Source organism: Diospyros lotus, chromosome 1, assembly GCF_014633365.1.
Source record: "Diospyros lotus cultivar Yz01 chromosome 1, ASM1463336v1, whole genome shotgun sequence".
Classification (NCBI taxonomy): Eukaryota; Viridiplantae; Streptophyta; class Magnoliopsida; order Ericales; family Ebenaceae; genus Diospyros; species Diospyros lotus.
The window spans coordinates 29,948,906-29,970,760 of record NC_068338.1 but is presented as its reverse complement, the minus strand read 5'-3'; the positions used below and the strand labels follow the sequence as shown (position 1 = coordinate 29,970,760).

Sequence of the window (21,855 nt, the reverse complement as noted above, 5' to 3'; positions counted from 1 at the left end):
CTTTTCTTTTCTTTTCCTTTATATATTTCCCTTCTAATCCTTGAGTAATGCGAAAGGCTTCCTGGAATTGATTGCCGACAGGCGACAAGAAAAAGAGCAGTGCGCTTTGCAAAGTCAATAATTAATTAATTTATAATAAGAAACTAAGATATATATATATATATATATACAGAAGAGGAGATGTCAGATGCGTGCATGGCTCTTGCATGGTGATGATTAAAGCTAGCTAAAACCGCGTTTGGGAGGAACAACAGACATCAAACATCAGGCATGATAATGATTACTCTCGAAGACATCACCTAATTAGAAGACCCACAAAAGCTTCTGTTTAATCTCCATCAATGGAAGCTTTGTGATGTTAATTGATCATGCCGTACGTTTGTTCTAAAGTCTAAATAAAATTCCTTGTCCCTAGAGCGGTCCAGCTGCTTGTGTTTGCTGCTTAATCACTCACAGTTATTGCTTATCATTGTTCAGATGGCGCAGCAATTCAGCATCTCATTTTGCTTATCGGATTGACAAATGTCAACAACTACTTGTTTTAATATTAATTGTATTCTTTTCTGGAACAACACACGTATATATATATATTAACTTTTAATGATAAATATATATTGTGCATCAATTAAAACACTTTAACCATAGCTAGGCATTACTCTTAATAATTCAATTAATTGTATCTATTTAATATTTAATTATGTATTTTTTAATCTTGTGTCCCCAAATTGATGTATCTTAGCCAATCGAATAATTAATGGCACGTAGTCAAAATGTATTAATTATATCTGAAATTAATATACATCAACTAAATACACGGCAATTATATATATGCGTGCTGAGATGCATTTATTAAGATATGTTCTTGGGACAAATAATAAAAAAATATTTAATTGTAACAGTGCGGGTTATGCGAAAAAGTCAGAGAGAAGGATATTATATGTCTCCATGAACGCGAAACAACATTTTCCTTTTCTTTCATTGTCCTTTCTTCTTTCCAGTGGAAGAAACTCAGCATGATGTCAAATGCTCTAATAATATATACATATTACTTTCACCAGTTATATAATTATTAAATAGGTTGTTTAGAATTTTATTATTATTATCTGCTTGATAGTAAATTAAATTTATTGTTAATAGCTAGACTGTCTCTTGTCAAGTGTTACAAATCGTAATTACTGTCCTTAATTAAACCAGTGGTACAACAGTTAAAATCAGGTAATAAGATTAAGAGTCTCTTGATTTATATTATAAGAATAAAATTTGTACGTATGCCTCACTCTTTTCAAATCCTAACAATGGAGATTAAACTTTTTGACCCAAATTGCATGCAAATTCAAACACAAGGAGGCCTCTCTTCCAAGTCTGAGACACATATTGAGATTATCGCTTTTGCGTTGTTTCCCATTATTCGTGTTCTCAATTTCGACAGAAAAAATAAATCATACGTGGAGATTTTATCTCATTACGCAAGACAAGAAATCGAATGACTTATTGATGCGAATATCAATTTATTATAGCTCAACCATTTGATATGTGCTCCGAGGATTGAGACAATCTTATATTAATTTATACTTGAAAAAAACAAATGGTCAACCAAGAAATACTTTGAATTAATTGAAGGAAGCAAAACGTATATATATATATATATAAAAGTACATAAATCACTTGACAAAGTGGATATTATTAGGTAACCTGAAAGTTGTATTAGATTCAATAATGGGCATGAGATTGGACTTTGCAACAAAGACTTCAGAATTTCCATACAATATTAATAATTAATTGTTAACTGCATTATATATGTTCCTAGTAAAAATACAACATTAATCTCAACTTACTTTATTCTTATATATATATATATATATATCTTTAGCATCCCCTTCCCATTACTGTTGCAATTAGAGCTTGGAGTTAGGAGAACACCATTTGGCCATAATATTCTCATATATTGCCTTATAATTAATAATTTCCAATGCAATGATCATCATGTCCAAAGAGGCTCCCAGACTGAGCCAAGATTGTTGTCATCTAGGAAGCCCAGATTGGTCTGGAAACTCTGACTCTGAGAGCTGCTGCTCATGAAGCTGTCAAAAGATTGCTGCTGATGATCGGGAGATGATGAGAGTAGCACTGGAGATTGTGCCATTTCCATGCAAATGACGGCCACCAGGTTGGCCTGCTGGCACTGCATGTTCACTAGCTCTGCTTGAGCCTTTGCTAGCTGCGCTTGCAGCTCTGTGATCTGCTTCTGCAGCTGGCAGATGGCTCCTGCACATCCGTACACGGGATCTCTCAGCCTGGCATTCGCCTCATACACCATGCTGCTCACTGCATCTGCCCTTTGACCCTCTGGCAGCTCCTGAAAATTAATTAATGCCACTAATGTTTAATTTCTTCAAAAACTAACAGAAGAATTAATATATATAACTTGAGCATTTGAGATGTCACCAAGGGTTAGGTGGTAAAGTTAGTGAGTTCGAAGTTCAAAGTCCAAGTCTCATATATAAACGTTAATTACTCTCTAATAAATCTCAAGTGTTATAATCTCACTACTATATATCATTAGATATAATCCATTTAATGAATTTTTATTTTTTAATATATATATATATATATGAATAGTAGGGAAGAACATCGTCCTCTATGTAGGATTCTATTTGTGTAGATAGCATTACCTAATATATTAGAGTCACGTTTTTATACTAAATGTTTGTGTATTCCCCATATTGGGAAATTTTAATTATTCATATTGGAAGTGTTGTTGAATATATGTGTGTGTACAAAAAGTCTAAGAGAAACAAAGCAAAGTCCAAAATGGAAGCTTATTTGGTAATTAACAGAGGCCCTACTCAACAAACAAAATATACTTTTGAGGGGACTATTATTAAAGAATTTCATTATGAGATTTCTCAACTTGTAAAAATTGAAAAAAATATATATATTTATATGTAGTCTTTTTCATACTGTGGGAAAGTAATTTTTCGCTTAGCTGTTTGAAAAATATTATAATGAACTGTAATCCTAGATTAATTGACATTAACTCACCCTTGTAAAATATCACATCTAAAGACTAAAGGGCACTTTGCACATTAGTCATATCAACATAGCCCAAATGTCAGCCCCCCATGCATTTACACTATGCCCTAACGCTCCTCCAAAACTTAACTAGCAAACAAACTGATTTTACTAATTAATCCAATTATCAAACAAATTGTCAAATTGACAATCCACTGCTGTAAAACAAACGAATTGATTAGGTTATAAAATCAAGTGTTTCCGGCGATTGATGAACTCAATTAAATGAACTTTTAGCCGTCAGTACCTGCAAGAACTTGATAATGTTGCTGGCTCCAAACACGCGATGCGCGGTGGTGAACTTGAGAGGATCGGTGGGAGGAAAGTAGGGCGCGAGAACACATTTCTCGGCGCATCTCCGCCGCAGGATCTTGCAGGCGGCGCAAGGACTGACAACGAGTTGAGGAGGAAGCGGCGGCGGCGGCGGCGGGGGAGAAGAAGAGGAAGAAGGCGAGCGAGAGATCGGCGACGACGGGCCGATGGTGGTTGCTGTGGTGTCGCTGCCCTCCATCCCTCTGGTTAATTTTGCGCCGGAAAGTGATGAAGAAAGGGATTTTGAAGAAGTGTGGGAAGCTGAATGCAAGCGCGGTTGGAATTTATAGGAGAAGGGGGAAGCTGGGCTGGAAATGGAAGAGATGGGGAGTGGACGCCGTTTTCATTGGGGTCTGTTTGGCTAGCGAACCGTTTTTTGGATTCGTGCGTGTGAAAGCTCTGCCACTTTGAACTTTGATTTCTTCCTTAAAGTCCACATTATTTATTTATTTGAAGGGAAACAAGAATAAGAAATTTTTGTATTTAACCCACAATTATAAATAATTATAATATTATATATAGAACGAATCCTTATATAATTAAGTAGCGTTTGTTCATCAATATATAAATCGAAAAATATAAGATTTGTAAAGCATTATGGACAAAAATATTTTTTATTATATTTATTAAATTTTCTAAAAATAAGTCACATGTCTTCTTATTTTAAATTTTTAAGATAAATTTTTTTTTTTCACCTTTTCGGATAACTTATTTTGAATTTTACAGATAAATTATTTTGATAAATACTTATTTTACTCATTTAACCAAACACTATCTTAATTAATAATACTATTATAATGCTATATTTTTCTTATTTACAGTTACAGACCCGCTAATTATAAATTTAGTTTTTAATTAATTAAATGGTTGGGTCCAACGTTACATCACTAAGCCTAGCTAGCCCACTCCAAATGCTTATCTCTAGTGGGGATTTGTTTTTCACTCACATCTCTTAATTATGCCTAATAACTCCCACAATGAGTAAAAAGTTGCAAATTATTAGGGCAACATCAATTGTTGCTATCACCACTCCACATCATTGTGAGCAATAGAATAGAGCTCACGTTGATATATTATTATTCTCAAACCAAAGCTAATTCTAACTAAAATTTTATTTATATTTAGGATTTTTAATATTTTTCTTTTTTTAATGTTTATGAATAGAATTAGAGGCGTCTTAAATTTAAAATTAAGAAAAAAATGAGAAATCACAAATTAGACCCAATGGTTAATAAAACAAATATCGCCTACCACAATGTGAAAAAAATTAAAGAGTATTATGGGGCAGTATTTTAATGATATGGGTCGTGAAAATAATAAAAAAATTAATGATTATTAATTATAATAAATTTATTTAGATAAAATTTATTCAAACAAAATTATCTTTTTTTGTCATTTCAATTATTGATATTAGGATAATTATGTTATTTATTATTTTATTTACTGACAATACTCTTTTCAATCACAATTTTTAAATTTTTTATAAGGTTAAAATTATTTTTTTATTTTATTAAATATCATTAAAATATTATAAAATAATATAAAACAAATACTAAATAACTATCTAGCTGAATAAATTCTGGCCATTTAACAAACATAGCAATAATTGACTGACGTGATGTTTATTTGACAGTGACAATCAAATCCAAAATAAAAATGAGTCATCGATGGCCCCCGAGTTGGGTGGAGGCGAGCCCAATCGGGTCAACTCGCGTGTCACATGCAACCACTCCAACCCATCCATATATTCTCCAATTTTTAAAATCATCATTAACCCTCCAATCCCCACCCTCTATTTTGTCAACTCCACATCTCAAAATTCCACCAAAAAAATCAGTTTATGATTTTCTATAAAATATTATAATTTATGTAACATTAATATTTTAATTTACTACAAAATGGTAATTTACTCAGAATTTTAATATTAAATTAAATATATATATTTTTTTCTTTTCATGATCATATGTATGGATGATTGTTCCAAATAGTTGATTAACATCGATGTAGGAATCTAATGAGTGGTGATGTGATTCCCAGTAATGATGGTACCATGCCATGGACTTCTTCTTTCTGCTAATTCACACGAATCAGAGTTGTTCCTCTCATTTGTGTTCTATTTAGGAAACTAAATTTAAAAAGGCTTATTGTACTGCTTAACAATTAAAAAAAATATAATATTTATTTTTTTATATATAAAATATTAAGATTCAATATTTTAATTATTAAAAATTATTATTTCAAGTCTTTATTGTAATAGAATATTAACACGTATATAAATACGTTCGTTTTTGTGAACAACACATCACGTAAATGACTAATTAATAATATTTTAGTAGATTGACTAGTTTACTGTACTCTCTCAATAATTAAAAAATATAATATTTTACTCTTAGTGCATAAAAACATCAAAATTCTGTATCTCAACTATTAAAAATTGTTATTTTAAATTTATACATTGATTGATATTAAATAAAATTATTATTTATGTCACATAGAATATATGTGGAAAAGAGAAAATATCATGTCATAAAAAAGTCATGTTAGCGAAATACATCATATTAAAATTTACCTTAATAGAAGAAAATACTAAATTACCTATATTTAAAAAAAAAAAAACCTTAAATCCCAAATATCTAAATCTCTTACCACTAACCCAAAAAATGTTACATTCTTTTATTCTCAATCACAAAATATAATATAAATAATCTCCGTAATTTCTTTTTGTTGAACTTTGTTCCATCACTCTCTTGTTTATATCATCTTTTGTGTTTCAGGATAAGGAATTAAAATAATAATTTTTAATAATTGAGATACAAAATTTTAACATTTTGCATGTTAAGAATCATACGTACGTCATATTTTTAATTGTTGAGAAAACACAATAAATTAATTAACTTATTCAAATACTGTCAACTGATCATCTACGTGGCATGTCGCTTACGGAACAAAGCGTTCATACAAGTGTTAAAGTTTCATCATAGGAATGATTTAAAATAACAAATTTTAATAGTTGAAATATCAAATCTTAATATTTTATATATCATAAACTAAACATTATATCTTTTAATTGTCGGGAGGCGTTGTATATGTTTAAGTTATTTAAAAGAAGTTATGAGTAAAGTTGAAGATGGAGGGGTAAATTGATCATATTAGTTATAATTAAATTAGATATGTTTAGATTAAACTATTTTAGATTCAATATCTTGAATACTATATAAATGCTCTCATAGTCAATAAAATTAACAAAACATTATTATGAGACTAAACACATATTTCTATGTCTTTCTAGATTCACGACGAGGTGACCCAATTTAGTTAAGAAAGGGTCTCAGTCTACAAAGAAATTTTCCATAACATTAATTAGTGACTATACTAATCATTAAAAAAATAAACAAAGTCAAAGATGATTAAACATTTTAGGGGGAAGTCTGAAAAGATATATGTTACTTTGATTCCAATTCAGTGAGCTTTAACCATCATCGACCATAAAACGTGTCAAGATCCTGACCTTCAACCCATATCAAGCCGAAAGAAACCAGCTGTCTTCGAGATTACCCGAGCATCGTACGGCTAAGGATTGTCGATGGCGTCGTGAAAACACCAGCACCGTGTTTGGTGTTGGAAATTGGCAGTCAGCCATTGTAAAGAAAAACGTATTGTAATTGTAAGAGACGACAGTCAATTCCCTTCTCTTTTTTGCTTCTACGGAACAGACAAACACTGCCTTAACCCGTACAAAAACCCGGACTTTCTATGTGCAAGTAGTTCAACTTGATTTCATTCTTGCCCCCTCCCGCTTTTTGGGTCTATTGCGTACGAGACTTGGCTTTTAGTTTAATTTTACAGAAAATGTTAGTGGAAAATCGTCAAAGACGAAATCAGTGACAGTTCTACAGAAATTAGAGAAAAAGTGTTGAAATTTGTAGAATTGATGCAAGGAGAAAGAGAAGTAGACTGGGCTGTTGAATTAGAGCACATGACAGACCATAATGTGCAGTGACTTGCTGATCCTGGCAAGGATAATACAGACATAAACTTCCTTTTCAGAACCCCATTTTTATGATGAACTTGAGATGTGAAAACTGCAGCGTTTTCTATTCTTTATGTGGGAATTTAAAGGCATCCACATTTGGCTGTAACTGGAGGCTCTAAGTTGGTCGTCGTCATCATCATCTACTGCTAAACCGCGCTAATTACGCTCCCATATTCGCCATGGCAGCTCTGCCCCGTGCGGAATGGCACAACCCATATATACTTCTAACCATAATATAATATATCACCACAATTCGATAACATAATAAAATATACTTTTTAACTCTAATAATATCACGTCATCCGTTAAACGCAATAATGTAATGAGCTATTTTAAAATATATTCTCAAATTCATCTGACCCAACTCAGACCACTTTCAGATTGCACGTATACGTCAAGTGTGCATGTATGATGATGATGATGATGCATCGTTATCTGTCTGGCTTCCATTCTCCGTGCGTTGGGTGGAAGAGAGACCCACACGGTTTGAGTTCCGAGCGAGCACTATCAGCACGGAGCTCCCCACAGAGCCAAAGCGAGTAATTATTTTGTGCATCAAAAGCACCGATAAATTTTGGTATTCTAAATCGATAAGCTATTGTCATAAAGCATCTTCTTCTTATAATAATAATAATAAAAAGGCATACATATCTTTATGTATTTTTAATCTTTATCTCTAACACAAGTATAGGCGCATAATAGCAGTTTACTTCCTTTTCTGCATTTTCTTTCTCATTTTCTTACGCGAGACTTTGGGGAAACATTATCAGTGGACAAGCTTGAAATGGGGTGAGGTCTCATGGAAAAATACAACTTTTGGGTCCACCCAGACTTCTCAAAGGGTAGACATATACATATACATATACATATATATATATATTGTTAAATCACATTGAAATAATTAACATCTGTAAAGGTTATTGAAGAGACCCCCTGATTAATTAAACTTCAATAACAAAAGGGATGCCAAGCAAGCATTCCCCGCGTAATTATCTTAAGCCAAAACCAATGATTATGCTAAAACAAATTGAATCAAAAACCGAAGCGAGCACTAGTAGTTTGCAAACAGCAGCACAAGTCAATTAGTTTGAAACCGGTGGTGAAGGGTCGCAATCGCACGCGTTAATCGAAGACTAATCGCGATACTTGAGTCTCTAGAAAGTCTCAATACGCTGGTTGAGTTAGGTGACTTGGCTTGACCCGTACCCATAAATTACCAGTAAAATTGTAACATCTAGACTTTGTTTGTAGGAGAGAAGAAATGTCCAGCGCACAGAGCACTTACAAAGAGACAAAATGATCCAATCGTTTTCCAAATAGAATAAGCAAGCCATGTACACTCCGGTTCAGATTGAATCCATCCTTCAACTGACCGAGCGTTTATCCAGCTCCTACGGTGTCGACAAGTCGACTGCAAGCGTCAACAGAACCATATGCCCAGCTACTCACAGCCCGAGTCGAGCGAAGAAAGACTATGATCTTCCCGCACAATTTTCTGATTCCTTGACCCGACCTTCAACGGTGTGACATCCCCCCCAGCAACATCCATGTACCTAGTAAGAGTAATTCGTGTTTAGATAAAACAGCATCCCACAAAAGGGGACGAGAAGAAAACGAATTTAATTCTTTTCTACTTCGAAGACAAATTTGGCATGTAGAACGAAAGCCCAGGAACAGACCCAAGGTCTTCCCTTCTAGAGAAAAAAATAAAGCTGGTCATATTACTATTTCTTTCCTCTGTTTTTCCTGCGTTTTCTCTGGATCAGGGGAGGGGAGGGGGCAGGGGCGTGCGTCCCTTCTAGAAGCGCAACATTAGTACACCCTACGCATGTTATAATAACGCGCTAACAAATTATATTAAAGTAGGTCGGTTATGATAAATTAGGATTCGTGTCAGTAAGTCAAGGATTTGATTCCTTGTTCTGCGCAGTGAAACAAAATCTCCATTTGTGATTTATCTTCTCTGTAAAAATCAAAGACACGAGCGACGAAAAGTCACGCAAAGACGATAATCTCAAGTTATATCAAAACCGTGAATGATACATATAAGAGTATGGCGCGCTCCAAAACCATACAGTAAAGTTCACCCTTACAAAATGATGGATGGTTTTTTATGAAATGCGGGTCCTTCCACATTCTCAGTACAGTGCTTCAAGGGAGAGAGGGGTAAACAGAATGGTTGGTTTGTTACTGTTCTCTTGTACAATAGTCAACTAAGTAGCTTAAAAGCAGAATACAGAATGCGAAGATTTCCATTTGGAAGATGGGGAATCCAGAATCTTATTCCATATATAACAGGAAAGTTTAAGATCCCAGGAAAATTTGTACCCTAAATGATGATCCCGCCTTGGATTTAGTGATTAAATTTAATTGTTCATCATCAATCCTGAAGTGAACCAAGTATCTAATCATGTAATGTTTAGTATTCCAAAGATATTAGTTGATTCTGTTAAAAAATGCGGCAGCAGTACTCCCCAAAATGGAGCAAAAACCATTTTTTTCTAATAGATACGAAAGTACTGATAGACACACAGTAATGAAATGACATTCAAAGTAAGAAAACACATCCAAATTTACCCAAATGTCCCTTTCCATACCTTAAAAGTGATGGGGTTTTGGCCCTCATCCGTTAAACTATAAGTTGCCGTTTGGCTTTCGGTTATACTTGTTGAATACATTGTCACATCAAGTTCTTCTTTCCAACAACTTCAAGAAGATAACATTTATATATCAAATCTCAGAATTTTGGTCAAAATTAAGAATGGAGCACTTTCAATCCTGTATTTGGAATTGCACAAGTAACTGACATGACACAAGTCGTTCCATAAACAAAGCTCAAGTTTTTGTGAAGACAGGATTGGTGGATTTTCTGTCCCAAAAACCAGGTAGTTTTATTTTGAATGTTCCGAAGTTATCTTGCTTTGTTTTGTGGGGTTACCAGAGAGGAGTTTGAATTGTTTTCCCTCTTTTCCATTATAGTTACCAACAAGCAAACACTAATCATTTAAATATTTCACAAAAGATTTGCTGCCTTTCCACACAAACATTAGGATCTTGATCAGCAGGAAGTACTGCACTTCGAGAAATTATAATGTTCTGACGTTCTATATATCATTGGAGCACTTTTTACCTTCCGGTTGCATATTTCAACAGGTACAAAAACTCCTGTTCAGAATAAATGACCAGTTTGAACTGGCATCATCAGAGAATAGCAGAAAGCCACTATCAACCATTCGTCTCCATTTCCAAACCCACACAATTCTCATATTATAACACTCGCCCTAGATATCTTCCAAAGGTAGAGCATTTAGAAATAGAAGCACATGTAAGAGGTTGGCCTCATCGAGAATACTCCCATCTTCAGTCTAAATGGAAACATCAGAACAGATGCAGCTACCTTAAATAGATTTCCATTCGACAAAACTCTTATGTTGTTCGCGTCAGGCAAATCTTATGTTTACGTAAGATTTGCTCAACGTAAACGCAGGCAAATTGAGAGAGGGAGGTGGGGGCATGGTCCCCCCCTGCTAGCCCGCATCAGGTGCGGGCAACAGATCATCCCTCTTCCATTCAATATGATCCGCACCAGATCATCCCTCTTCCATTCAATATGAGAAAACAGGTTCTTTCCCACCTCGGGCCATTAAGGTTTGTAATTGTTGTTATTGTTGTATGAGAAAACAAGTTATAATTGGTTTTATAAATCAGCTGACAGAGTAGCTGAATCTGTAATGGTGGTTCACAAGGGCAAAGCACTATAAACTAGAAGTTAAAAAGAACCAGATCTACAGCCACAGGATGCCAAACCATATGTACATTGTGCGAGACCACCCAACAAATGTCAGTGAATTATAGCAGCAAACACCATGTAAGGTAAAATTTTGTTCCACAGATGATTATCCACATTAGAACCAATGTTCAGATTCAAAATTTTCCTGCATTTAAAATTCCAATAGGCATATGAACTGACTAAAGTGTTTCATGTAGCCCAATAAGGGTTGCCTACCATGTAAAAGCCAAGTTCGTGTATAATGTTCAAGTAAGTTCAGAGACAGATTAAAAAGAAAAAGGCAGCACATTCAAAGTGAATGAAAATAAAATACAATCAATCCAATCTGTTTTTGGGTTAAAGCTACACCGTTTTTGGTCAAGCAGCCGAAAAATAAGACATACCACCTTCTACATCAATTTCAAAGTTGACCCTAGTAGCAACTTGTTCCTATGTCAAGCAGCCAAAGTGCCAATTCAACAATTTGCCCCGAGACAAAGCAGAGCACTTTTGATGGCAACACCCTTGCTAAAAATGGTCACCTAGCTTCATAGGGAAACTATATTTGACAGCCAGAACCGTGAAATTGCATTAAAATAACACATTTACATTACAGACTCAAGAAGTTGTAAAAAGCGGATGAGAAAGCATGTCCAAAATAAAATTGTTTTGACAAGAGGAAGTCTAAGAAGATAAAATGAAATCTTACCATAATGTCAAATAGATTTAAAGAGCGGAAGAGACAGACTGTAAGTTCCTTGCTTCAGCCTCAATGTCAAAGAAGTCTTGAAGAGCAACCATCTGAGGAGCGCGGCATTTCAAGCTCCTTATAGCCTCTGCAGTAGCTAAAGCTCCGGCAACTGTTGTTATAATTGGAACCTTATGGCCAAGGGCCATCCTCCTCAGCTTTCTTCCGTCAATCTGGTCAAGTGGATCACTTGAGCTTGTAATCACCATCAACTGAATCTGCCCATTAGCAATCATATCACCAGCATGAGGCCGGCCTTCATGCAGCTTTAGCACTCGCTCCACAGGGATGCCTTCCAGTTCAAGGACATGAGCTGTGCCAGAAGTTGCAATTATACCGAACCCTAATCCTGAAAAGGCCCGGGCAATTCTAGCAAGATGGGGTTTTGTCAAGTCATTTAAGCTAAGGAAAACAGCACCAGAAACTGGCAGCTTCTGCCCAGCAGCAATTTGGGCCATGGCAAATGCATTTGAAAATTCAAAAGCAATGCCCATCACTTCACCAGTGCTGCGCATTTCAGGGCCCAAGAAGACATCACAACCCTGGAATTTCTCAAATGGAAGAACAGCCTCCTTAACTGATACATGTTGAGGAATTACCTCTTTTGTGAAAGATAGGTCCTGAAGAGACTTTCCTGACATCACAAGAGAAGCATACTTAGCCAGTGGATGCCCAATTGCTTTGGACACAAATGGAACCGTACGTGATGCACGAGGATTAGCCTCAAGCAAGAAAACCTGCCCAGATGCAGTAATTGCATACTGACAATTCATCAGTCCACACACATTTAACCTCTTTGCCAATTTCTCAGTCCACAACCTAATAGTATTCAAGGAGGCAGAGGAAATTGTTTTTGTTGGAATTGAGCAGGCTGAGTCACCAGAATGAATTCCAGCCTGCTCAATATGTTCCATGATTCCACCAATCACGACATTACCATAAGAATCTGCCAGTGCATCAACATCTATCTCTATTGCATCAGATAAATATCTGTCAATCAAAACAGGACGATCAGGGTCCACCTCAACAGCATTCTCAAGGTAGGTCACAAGCTTCTCATCATTATAAACAATCTCCATGCCCCGCCCACCAAGTACATAGGAAGGACGGACAACAACTGGGTAACCTATTTCTTTTGCAATAGCAATTGCATCAGCTTCACTCTTGGCAATCCCTCCTTTTGGCTGTTCAATATCCAGCTCCTGCAGGATAGCATTGAACCTTTTTCTGTCCTCAGCTGCATCAATGGAATCAGGTGATGTGCCCCAAATGCAAACATACCCACTTCCACTAGCACATACAGTCTTGTGCTCTTCTAAATAGTGTTGGATTCCAAGAGCAAGTTTTAGTGGGGTTTGACCTCCAAACTGCACAATAATGCCATCAGGCCGTTCCAGGTCAATAATGTTGCAAACGTCTTCAATTGTCAGAGGTTCAAAGTAGAGACGGTCACTTGTGTCATAATCAGTAGATACTGTCTCAGGATTAGAATTCATCATGATTGTCTCATAGCCAGCATCCTGCATAAGAACTAAATAATGAGTTGATAATAATATACAAAATTAATACAGAATCAAAATAAATCACATCAAAACACAAATCAATGCAAATGCACAAAATGACAAAATTAGCAGAGCCAGCAGGCCTTAGCTTGCCATTTTCTGTTTCAGTTTTTTGAACAAAATAAAACATACAAGGCCCATTAGCTTGCCATCTTGATGTAAATTTACTGGTACCATACCAGAGAACCATAATCAAACATAAGTGCATATGTAATGTCTACCAACATTTATGGAGTTCATTTAGCATAATCATGTGGTTCAGGAAACATGACAGGTTTGTTCTGAATTCCGGATAGATTAATTGGTTTAAATGAAAGGAAAGCTTACCTAATTCAAGATCATAACTGAAGAACAAAAAGATCCTAAGCCACTAATCTGTTTATGGTACTTCTTAGCCCCAATGCACTCACTGGCAGTAACCAGACTGATACCAATGTCCACGAATAATACATAAACCATGGCTGATGACTAAGATCATCAATTCTCCAATAAGTATATTATTATCCAATTAAAATGCTATTCAACAGGTTGCTTTACTACAAACTGCTCATCAGTTATGATGTCTATATACAGAATAGCTTGTTGGTATACTAATAGCACACTGGATAACAAAACATACTGCAAAGATTGTAAGAGTAACCTCCAAAACAGTTTAAACAAAGATACAAACCTGAAGAGCAAAGGATGTATGGCAGCAACAGTAGTCAAACTCAATCCCTTGACCTATCCTATTTGGACCTCCACCTAAAATCAAAACCTTCTTTTTTGTGGTTGGAGCAGATTCACACTCAAAGTCATAGGAAGAGTACATATAAGGAGTATTTGCCTCAAACTCTGCAGCACAGGTATCAACACGTTTGTACGCTGGAGTGACACCCAAAGACAAACGCCTTGAGCGAACTTCTTTCTCTGTGGACTTAGTTGCAAAAGCAATCTGCTTATCACTGAAACCTCTCTGCTTGATTTCGTAAAGTTCATCCTTAGTCAAATCAGACAAACTCCGAGCCATTAGAAACTGTTCCACATCAATCAACTCTTTGAGCTGGGTGAGGAACCATTTGTCAATGAAACTCAACTCGTGAATGACATCCACCTTCATTCCTCTTTTCATTGCAGCATATATAGCATGCATACGATCAGGGTTAGGGACTCGAAGGCTATACTTTAACTGCTCCCAGTCCCAACCTAGTTCCTTAACCTGCGCACAACCCCATCCAGCAAAACCACACTCCAATGATCGAACTGCTTTCTGGAAAGATTCTTGGAATGTGCGGCCCAGTGCCATGGACTCACCAACAGATTTCATCTGGGTTGTCAGTATTGGCTCTGAGCCAGGGAACTTCTCAAAAGCAAACCTGGGTATCTGCATGATTAATTCAATGGAGGCACATAGAAATAAAGTTAATAATATCATAATTACAGAAACAAGGTTAACAACAACGACCACTGGTACATGGCTGTATGAGATGAATAGTTCCAAATACTCTACCAGTACAATCTGTAAGCCCATATGAGGATGCTAAACACAATTTACAGTTTCCAATGCCAAGACAAAATTACAAAAAGTTATCTTGAAATTGAGATATCACATCTTTTATCAAGCTTTGCATGAATACCCCTTCCTTCAAAGATAAAAACAAATATCTTATCAGGAAAAAAAAGGCTGTCTTTAGCCGGTTCATGTTGTGTGATGAGAATCTATTGGTATTAGTGAAATTGATGCCTATTGAAAATAAGAAGCATGATTCATAATTAAGATGATTTGGACATGCCGCATGTGAGAAGAAGACCCACAGATGCTCCTATGAGGCCAATGGATAAATTGAGGGAGTTTGTAACAAATGAGGGAAAGGAAGATCAAATAACACTTAATGAGAAACCCTTAAAACATGCATAAGATATAATGGATTTACAGAGGATGTATGGCCAACATAGAGATGGCTGGAGGTCTAAAATTCATATAGCAGATTGAACCTATTAAAATCATGGTTTGTGATTGTTATTCTTGTAACTACAACTTTCATAGGGTGAATAGCCTCTCTTTATGTTGATAAAATAAATTTTGATTCGTTTATTATGTTAACTCTGAACTGGTGTTGAGCCATCCACAAATTAATTTTTCCATTTCCTAAGGCAGCATGAACGTTCTCTATGAAAGTATAGCTCTGCTATTGAATTACACACCTGAAAAGGAAAAAAAGAATAAAAAAAATATATCCAGTTTGTGTATGGATGCACCTGCGATACATTTACAGATGGGTATTACCAATTTTTTTATCAAAAGATATGCATATACAACGCACTGACAGTAACAACAGAGTGGACTTACTCATTAGTCAATTAACAAAAGGATTCCTTTTTAGCATGACACAATCATATAGTTCTCCACAATCTATAACTTGATGACCATGAATGGATGCTAAACATGCACAAGTAAATATGCAGATAGGATAAATACATGTGAGCAACAACAAGCAAAAGGAAAAAAGTAAATCAAGACTAGAGAAAGACTTGCCTTTGTCACCACATAATCTATAGAAGGTTCAAAACTAGCAGGCGTTTTCTTTGTGATGTCATTAGGAATCTGATCCAGTGAGTAACCAACTGATAACTTGGCAGCCATTTTTGCTATTGGAAAACCAGTAGCCTTTGATGCCAGAGCAGAGGACCTTGAAACTCGGGGGTTCATCTCAATTACCATAACTTCCCCATCATTAGGATTAACAGCAAATTGAACATTTGAACCACCACATTCAACCCCTATTTCCCTTATGATGGCAATTGAATAATCCCTCAACCGCTGATACTCCCTGTCGGTCAAGGTCTGTGCAGGGGCCACAGTGATTGAATCCCCAGTATGGACACCCATTGCATCAATATTCTCAATCGAACATATAATAACCACGTTGTCTGCCAAATCCCTCATAACCTCAAGCTCATACTCCTTCCATCCCAACAGAGATTTCTCCACCAGAACCTGTGATGTCAGGCTAGCAGCAAGCCCCGACTTACATATCGTCTCAAACTCCTCTCTGTTATAAGCAATTCCACCTCCTGTCCCTCCCAAAGTGAATGCTGGCCTTATGATTAAAGGGAATTCCCCAATGGAATTTGAAATTTCCATACACTCCTCTAGGGTTGTCCCAATTCCCGAAGGTGGTGTCTTGATCCCTATATTTTCCATGGCTTGCTTGAACAAATCCCTATCCTCTGCTTTCTTAATTGCATCAAGCTTTGCTCCGATCAACTCCACCCCATACTTGTCAAGCGACCCCCTCTCTGCCAATGCCACAGCAAGGTTAAGGGCTGTCTGCCCGCCCATGGTGGGCAACAGCGCATCGGGTCTCTCCTTCTCCAAAACTTGCTCCACAAGCTCCGGCGTCATTGGAGCAATGTAAGTCCTGTCCGCCATCTCAGGATCAGTCATTATTGTAGCCGGGTTCGAATTGATGAGAATAACCTCGTACCCTTCCTCCTTAAGGGCCTTACATGCTTGTGTCCCCGAGTAATCGAATTCACAAGCCTGCCCGATAACAATAGGCCCTGCACCCAGTATCAGGATCTTCTTTATATCAGTTCTTTTCCCCGGACACGTCTTTTCGAACCCTAATGGATTCGTGGAACCACTATTCACCCCAGAAACACCATGCTCGCTCCGCACATAGCTCACTCTCTTGCACAATCTCCGCAAGCGGAGCTGCCGATTCAAAGATGACAAATTGAGATTACTCGCTCCCTTTTTGGAGCTGAAGAAAAGCTGCAAGGAATTTGGTTTCGACAAATAGGATCCGGGCCGATTCACGACCGTGGAAGAAGATGAAAAGAGTCCAGATTTCATGCCTTCACATGGGCTGCTCTTCATATAACAACTCATCTCCATGATAAAAATGAATACAAACCTAAAACAGACACACCAGCTCAAGAACAGAGAAGGGTTTAAGACCCAAAACCCAGGAAAATATCCAACTGTTGCAGAAAACAAGAGAAACAGATTGAGAAAAACACGTACATATATATAGACAGATATAGAAACAGAAGATTTGGTAGGTACCCACCTAGGGTTTGCTGGATCAACAACGTTTGTGGTTTGGGCCGTGCGGCACCCTTCTCTCTCACTCTTAAACTTAAAACTTGGGGGTTGTGTGGGATTGATTTGATTCTATTCAATCTGCGAGAAAATGGAGGAGGAGGAGGAGGCGGGTGCAAACGAGTCTCTCCTCTTAATATATACCTAAAAAGGCTGCACCTTTGGGTGGACAAAAGAGTCGGAGTCCATTTGGTTGAAACATTTGTAAATTGGAGAGGTGAGTCATTCATCCACCATTGTTGCGTTGCATTGCATTGCATTGCTTTGATTATGCCGATTTTGATTGATCGATTGATGGGTCCACTAACATTTCACATCAGAATCTTCGTATCAGAATTTTACTTTTACAAACAAAGTTTATATTTTTATTGTGGTTTCTTATGTTCTAATTATCCTTTGTTAGTATAAGTGGATAAACAAAAACTTTTAATATTATTATTTTTATCGATCACTCAGCTCACAGTATAATAAAAAGGATTTTTTTTTTTCTTTATAACTCAACTCACAGTATAATTATGTAAGTTAATAGTTTCATAGACAAATATAATATAAACATATATCTCTCCTAATTACAACATACAATAAGTGCTTAAATGCCTTGGACCACTAAAGTTGCGATGTCACATAATGCAAGTGGCCAAACTATGATTAATCCAATCCAAGCATATATATATATAATTCTCCTTCTTGTCTTAGTTGTTTATCCAAATAGAATAATTCAAGTGGATTGCATATAAAAAGTAATCCAATTATGGTGACATCTTCTAAGTGCATGAAGCAAAAGGCAACCTTCTTGTTGTTGTTGGTCAAACAATCTACATTGTTTACAGTATTATTATTTAATCTAAGCTCTTCACATAATTTTTTTAAGGGTTGTTTGATTATTGTAATTTTATTTTTAATTTTTAAAAAATTAAAAACAAAAATAATAAAGAATTGAAAACAAAATTCCTGCCAAATGAGTCCTAAAACTATGTAAAGACCTAAACCAAAATAATTAGGGGTTGAATGTATAGTGTTTAAATAAATTAAGACTAAAATCTACTAATTTCTTTACAAATTTATAATTTGAAAGGCTTAATCCTCTTATTGTTTTCTTTTCGATATTATTTAAAAAAAATAGATTTACATGCTAAAAATAAAATAATTGTAGTGTCTCAATTAATACAATTCTATTATTATAAATCAATTAAATATAAAAATATTAAACTTACTTTTAAGTGGAACCAAGTGATGCGAATTGATAGATAATTTGAGAGGGCGAAACAAAAAAAAAAAAGTAAAAAAAATGTAATCGTATAAAACTATGATATTATTTCGTTTTCGTTTTTTCTCTCATGAAAAATTGTTATAGTTCATTTGGTCGACCTTTTATTTTCAATATTATTATTTTAAAAACAAAACTATAAAATAGTATTATATGATTATTTGTTTTTGCTTTCAAAAAATTTAAAAATATTTGAAAAATAATGAAAACAATAGATGAGTATTTTTAAATATTATGATTATTTAAAACACAGTTTGTTTGTTGCTGTTAAGCAATTTATTTATAGTAATTTTTAGCTATACTTGTTGCTAAGAAGTCAAGTAATTTATAACTTTTAAAATTAAAAACAAAAATATAGTATTGGTATTTATTAAGAAAAAAAATATCGTGTTTGAAAATTCAATCAAAAATTGAATTATTCAGAGATGAGCTACTTTTTCAATTTAAAGATGATTGTTCAATTGGAACATTATGATTATTCAATTAAAAATTAGTACTTAGAGATATTTATTAAGAAAAAAATTGATAATTTTATTTTTAATTAAATTGTAATAATAAAATTATGTGTAATTATTTAAGATTAACCGAAACATCATGATTATTTTATTTAACATTTAAATCTATCTTTTTATTCAAAAAAAATGTAAAATGAGATTTCCGATAAAAAAAAATAAAACTATGATAAGAATCCCAAATCGTGAACTTCAAAAATTAAATTTAATTATTAAATGCATGTATATTAATTAATAATATATATAATTCATAGTGTTGGGGGCATTAGTGTGCCGTTTGGGCGTAGCAAAGAGTCAGACCCCATAGCAGGAAACAAATTATTGAGGATGACTCGTTCGCATGCCCCATGTCCCATGCTTCCACTAAAAAATGTCAATCCAATACAGACCTTAGCTTATACAATAAATTAACAAGAAAAAATAAGAGACATTGTCGGATGGGACAGATTCGAATTATTTAATTCCGGACGTTGCATAGCCGCCGCCGATTAATTAAGGTTAAAAGTTTGATTATAACTATAAAAAGGTTTGGAGAGTTTGATTATTATAAAATAAGGGTTGGCATTATTGGGTTGTCTTCACTTTCTACAAGAATATGATTCTTATTGATTGCAATTGGTTGGATAATGACTACATTATAATTTATATTTATGGGGAAATATGACAGTAGCAAGGCAAGGCTAAACTCAACAATGTTGCTTTTGTTTAAAGAATTATTCTACATTGTTCGACGGGTTTATCGAGGCTAAAAAGACTCAAATGTTCTCGCACAGTCTTCGTCTCTCTCTTCTCTCCCTTCTCTCATAGCTGCGCGCCCAGCTCTCACCTCTCTCCCTCCTCCCATTTCTGCGCAATCGCCAACCATTGTGTCTCACCAACATCGTCGCCTAGCTGATCGTTGTTGCATCCAACAACGAGGCAAGGCGCGATCATTGATAGTCGTGCGACCATGGGAGAAGAGAGGCGAAAGTTGGGCAGTGACATCCCTTACAAATTTATATTTTTGACAAGAATATTTTAGTCTTTTTGACCTTATTCTGTAAACCTCTCGGTGAAACTTTTTGGCTCTACAGTAGAACTCCTATTTAAAATAGATTGAGATGCGAGCAAAGCCAGAAGATTGTGAAGCTGACGTGGCTGCGATGATGTAGTAACTAATAATAAATAGAATCATGCTAGATGTCTAATCATTTTGTACATCTTGGGCTATATAAGGGGGTATTACAACCAAAATACCCTGCGCCTCACGCGCCTCTATGAGCCTCATGATGGATTTTTTTATCATTAGTACACCTTTATGTAGTCCAAAGAATACACAAAGGTGTACCAATAGTATTTTCCTAATAAATAATATCAATCCACCCAATGCCAATTCTTCAATTATTTATTATAAACCCATCTTAGCAGCATTAATTAATAAAAGTAAGTACCATATATTATAATTATAAACTATAATTATATTTTAAGATTACCTCATTCACTTATAATAATATTTTCACCACTTGCGCGAATCGACAACTACATCAACATCATCATTGGGATCAGATGCTTGCTTGGGAATTGTTTCAAAATAATTGTTGCAAAGACAAGATCAAAGTGCGTGGCGATGTTGGAGTGGCACTGACGTGACAAAACTTTTGGTGCCCAATTCACATCCCTTTTTAGCACACTTTTTAATCTACAGGAAGAAGAATTCTTCTTCGTAACGCTTACGCTGTTGCTGACTAAAAAATGGTCTCGTTTCAATTGACACAGAAACATTCAAATCAACTCGTCGGTTATTTTAACCCTCAATTTTTTTTTATTAACACTTTATATATTTTATACATTTACATTAATATGATATAATACAAAATACAATAATAAATATTAAACTTAAATATCTAAATAATATTTTTGTATCAACATGACCTCAATCAATCCTGTGAAAAAACACTTTGCATCGAATACACATAAAAACATATTTTTAATTCAAAATGTTAACGTTCGGAATTAGTCGACCGTGATCCGTTAGTCCGCACTGGTGTAATAAATTCAAGAGGGAGAGAGTGGATTATCTGGTTCAATTTGTTGACCCGCCAGCCGATCCCTTCCGACGCCCAAATGAATAAATGAGTAAGTAAATGCAAAGTATCAGCAAGTTGATAGAAAAAACATACCAAAGCTCTCAAAAGTGCTGGTTGATATATGGGAGGAGGAGATGTTCTCCTGCATGTGTCGTACGTCTGTAGGTGATGGGACAGAGTATCCGACACCGACGAGAACGTCCATACAGTAGCAAGGTGCCGACAGGACCTTCATTAATGTGGATGAAATCTGTCATTAATGAAGATGAGATCTAAGATAGACGCGCGAAAATCTAGACACGGTTGTAATGATATTGCTGCAAGGGACCAGGATGGGATTGACATGGGCCGAGAAGATGGGGCTAAATTGGGCCGGGATAGCCCAGCTGGGACGATCCCTAGCCTACTAATGTTCTCTAGCACATGA

The 21,855-nt window shown here is 35.5% G+C and overlaps 2 protein-coding genes across 3 annotated transcripts; both read right to left on the bottom strand.

The window, feature by feature from the left end:
• Nucleotides 1-1,681: 1,681 nt before the first annotated feature.
• LOC127808107 (LOB domain-containing protein 1-like) lies at nucleotides 1,682-3,750 on the bottom strand. Its single transcript, XM_052346485.1, has 2 exons — nucleotides 3,320-3,750; nucleotides 1,682-2,356 (listed from the first exon to the last, which is right to left on the bottom strand). The coding sequence occupies exons 1-2, from the start codon at nucleotides 3,581-3,583 to the stop codon at nucleotides 1,982-1,984; spliced, it is 639 nt and encodes a 212-aa protein (XP_052202445.1). The 5' UTR covers nucleotides 3,584-3,750; the 3' UTR covers nucleotides 1,682-1,981.
• A 4,857-nt stretch (nucleotides 3,751-8,607) lies between these two features.
• Nucleotides 8,608-17,742, bottom strand: LOC127808098 (carbamoyl-phosphate synthase large chain, chloroplastic). Of its 2 annotated transcripts, XM_052346475.1 has the most exons (5): nucleotides 17,552-17,742; nucleotides 16,012-17,462; nucleotides 14,167-14,859; nucleotides 11,896-13,454; nucleotides 8,608-8,970 (listed from the first exon to the last, which is right to left on the bottom strand). In XM_052346475.1, the coding sequence occupies exons 2-4, from the start codon at nucleotides 17,374-17,376 to the stop codon at nucleotides 11,913-11,915; spliced, it is 3,600 nt and encodes a 1,199-aa protein (XP_052202435.1). In that variant the 5' UTR covers nucleotides 17,377-17,462; nucleotides 17,552-17,742; the 3' UTR covers nucleotides 8,608-8,970; nucleotides 11,896-11,912. The 2 variants fall into 2 exon arrangements, with proteins under 2 accessions (XP_052202435.1, XP_052202428.1); XM_052346468.1 differs by lacking the exon at nucleotides 8,608-8,970 and having other exon boundaries at nucleotides 11,503-13,454; nucleotides 17,552-17,741.
• Between the last annotated feature and the right edge of the window lie 4,113 nt (nucleotides 17,743-21,855).

What these genes read in the sequence shown, in the direction of transcription:
- LOC127808107 (XM_052346485.1), bottom strand. Translation starts at nt 3,583, where the DNA reads ATGGAGGGCAGCGACACCACAGCAACCACCATCGGCCCGTCGTCGCCG. An exon ending in ACATTATCAAGTTCTTGCAG is followed by an intron (nt 2,357 to 3,319) that starts GTACTGACGGCT and finishes ATTAATTTTCAG; the next exon opens with GAGCTGCCAGAGGGTCAAAG.
- LOC127808098 (XM_052346475.1), bottom strand. Translation starts at nt 17,376, where the DNA reads ATGGAGATGAGTTGTTATATGAAGAGCAGCCCATGTGAAGGCATGAAA. An exon ending in TAGATTATGTGGTGACAAAG is followed by an intron (nt 14,860 to 16,011) that starts GCAAGTCTTTCT and finishes TTAATCATGCAG; the next exon opens with ATACCCAGGTTTGCTTTTGA. An exon ending in ATACATCCTTTGCTCTTCAG is followed by an intron (nt 13,455 to 14,166) that starts GTTTGTATCTTT and finishes GTTCTTATGCAG; the next exon opens with GATGCTGGCTATGAGACAAT.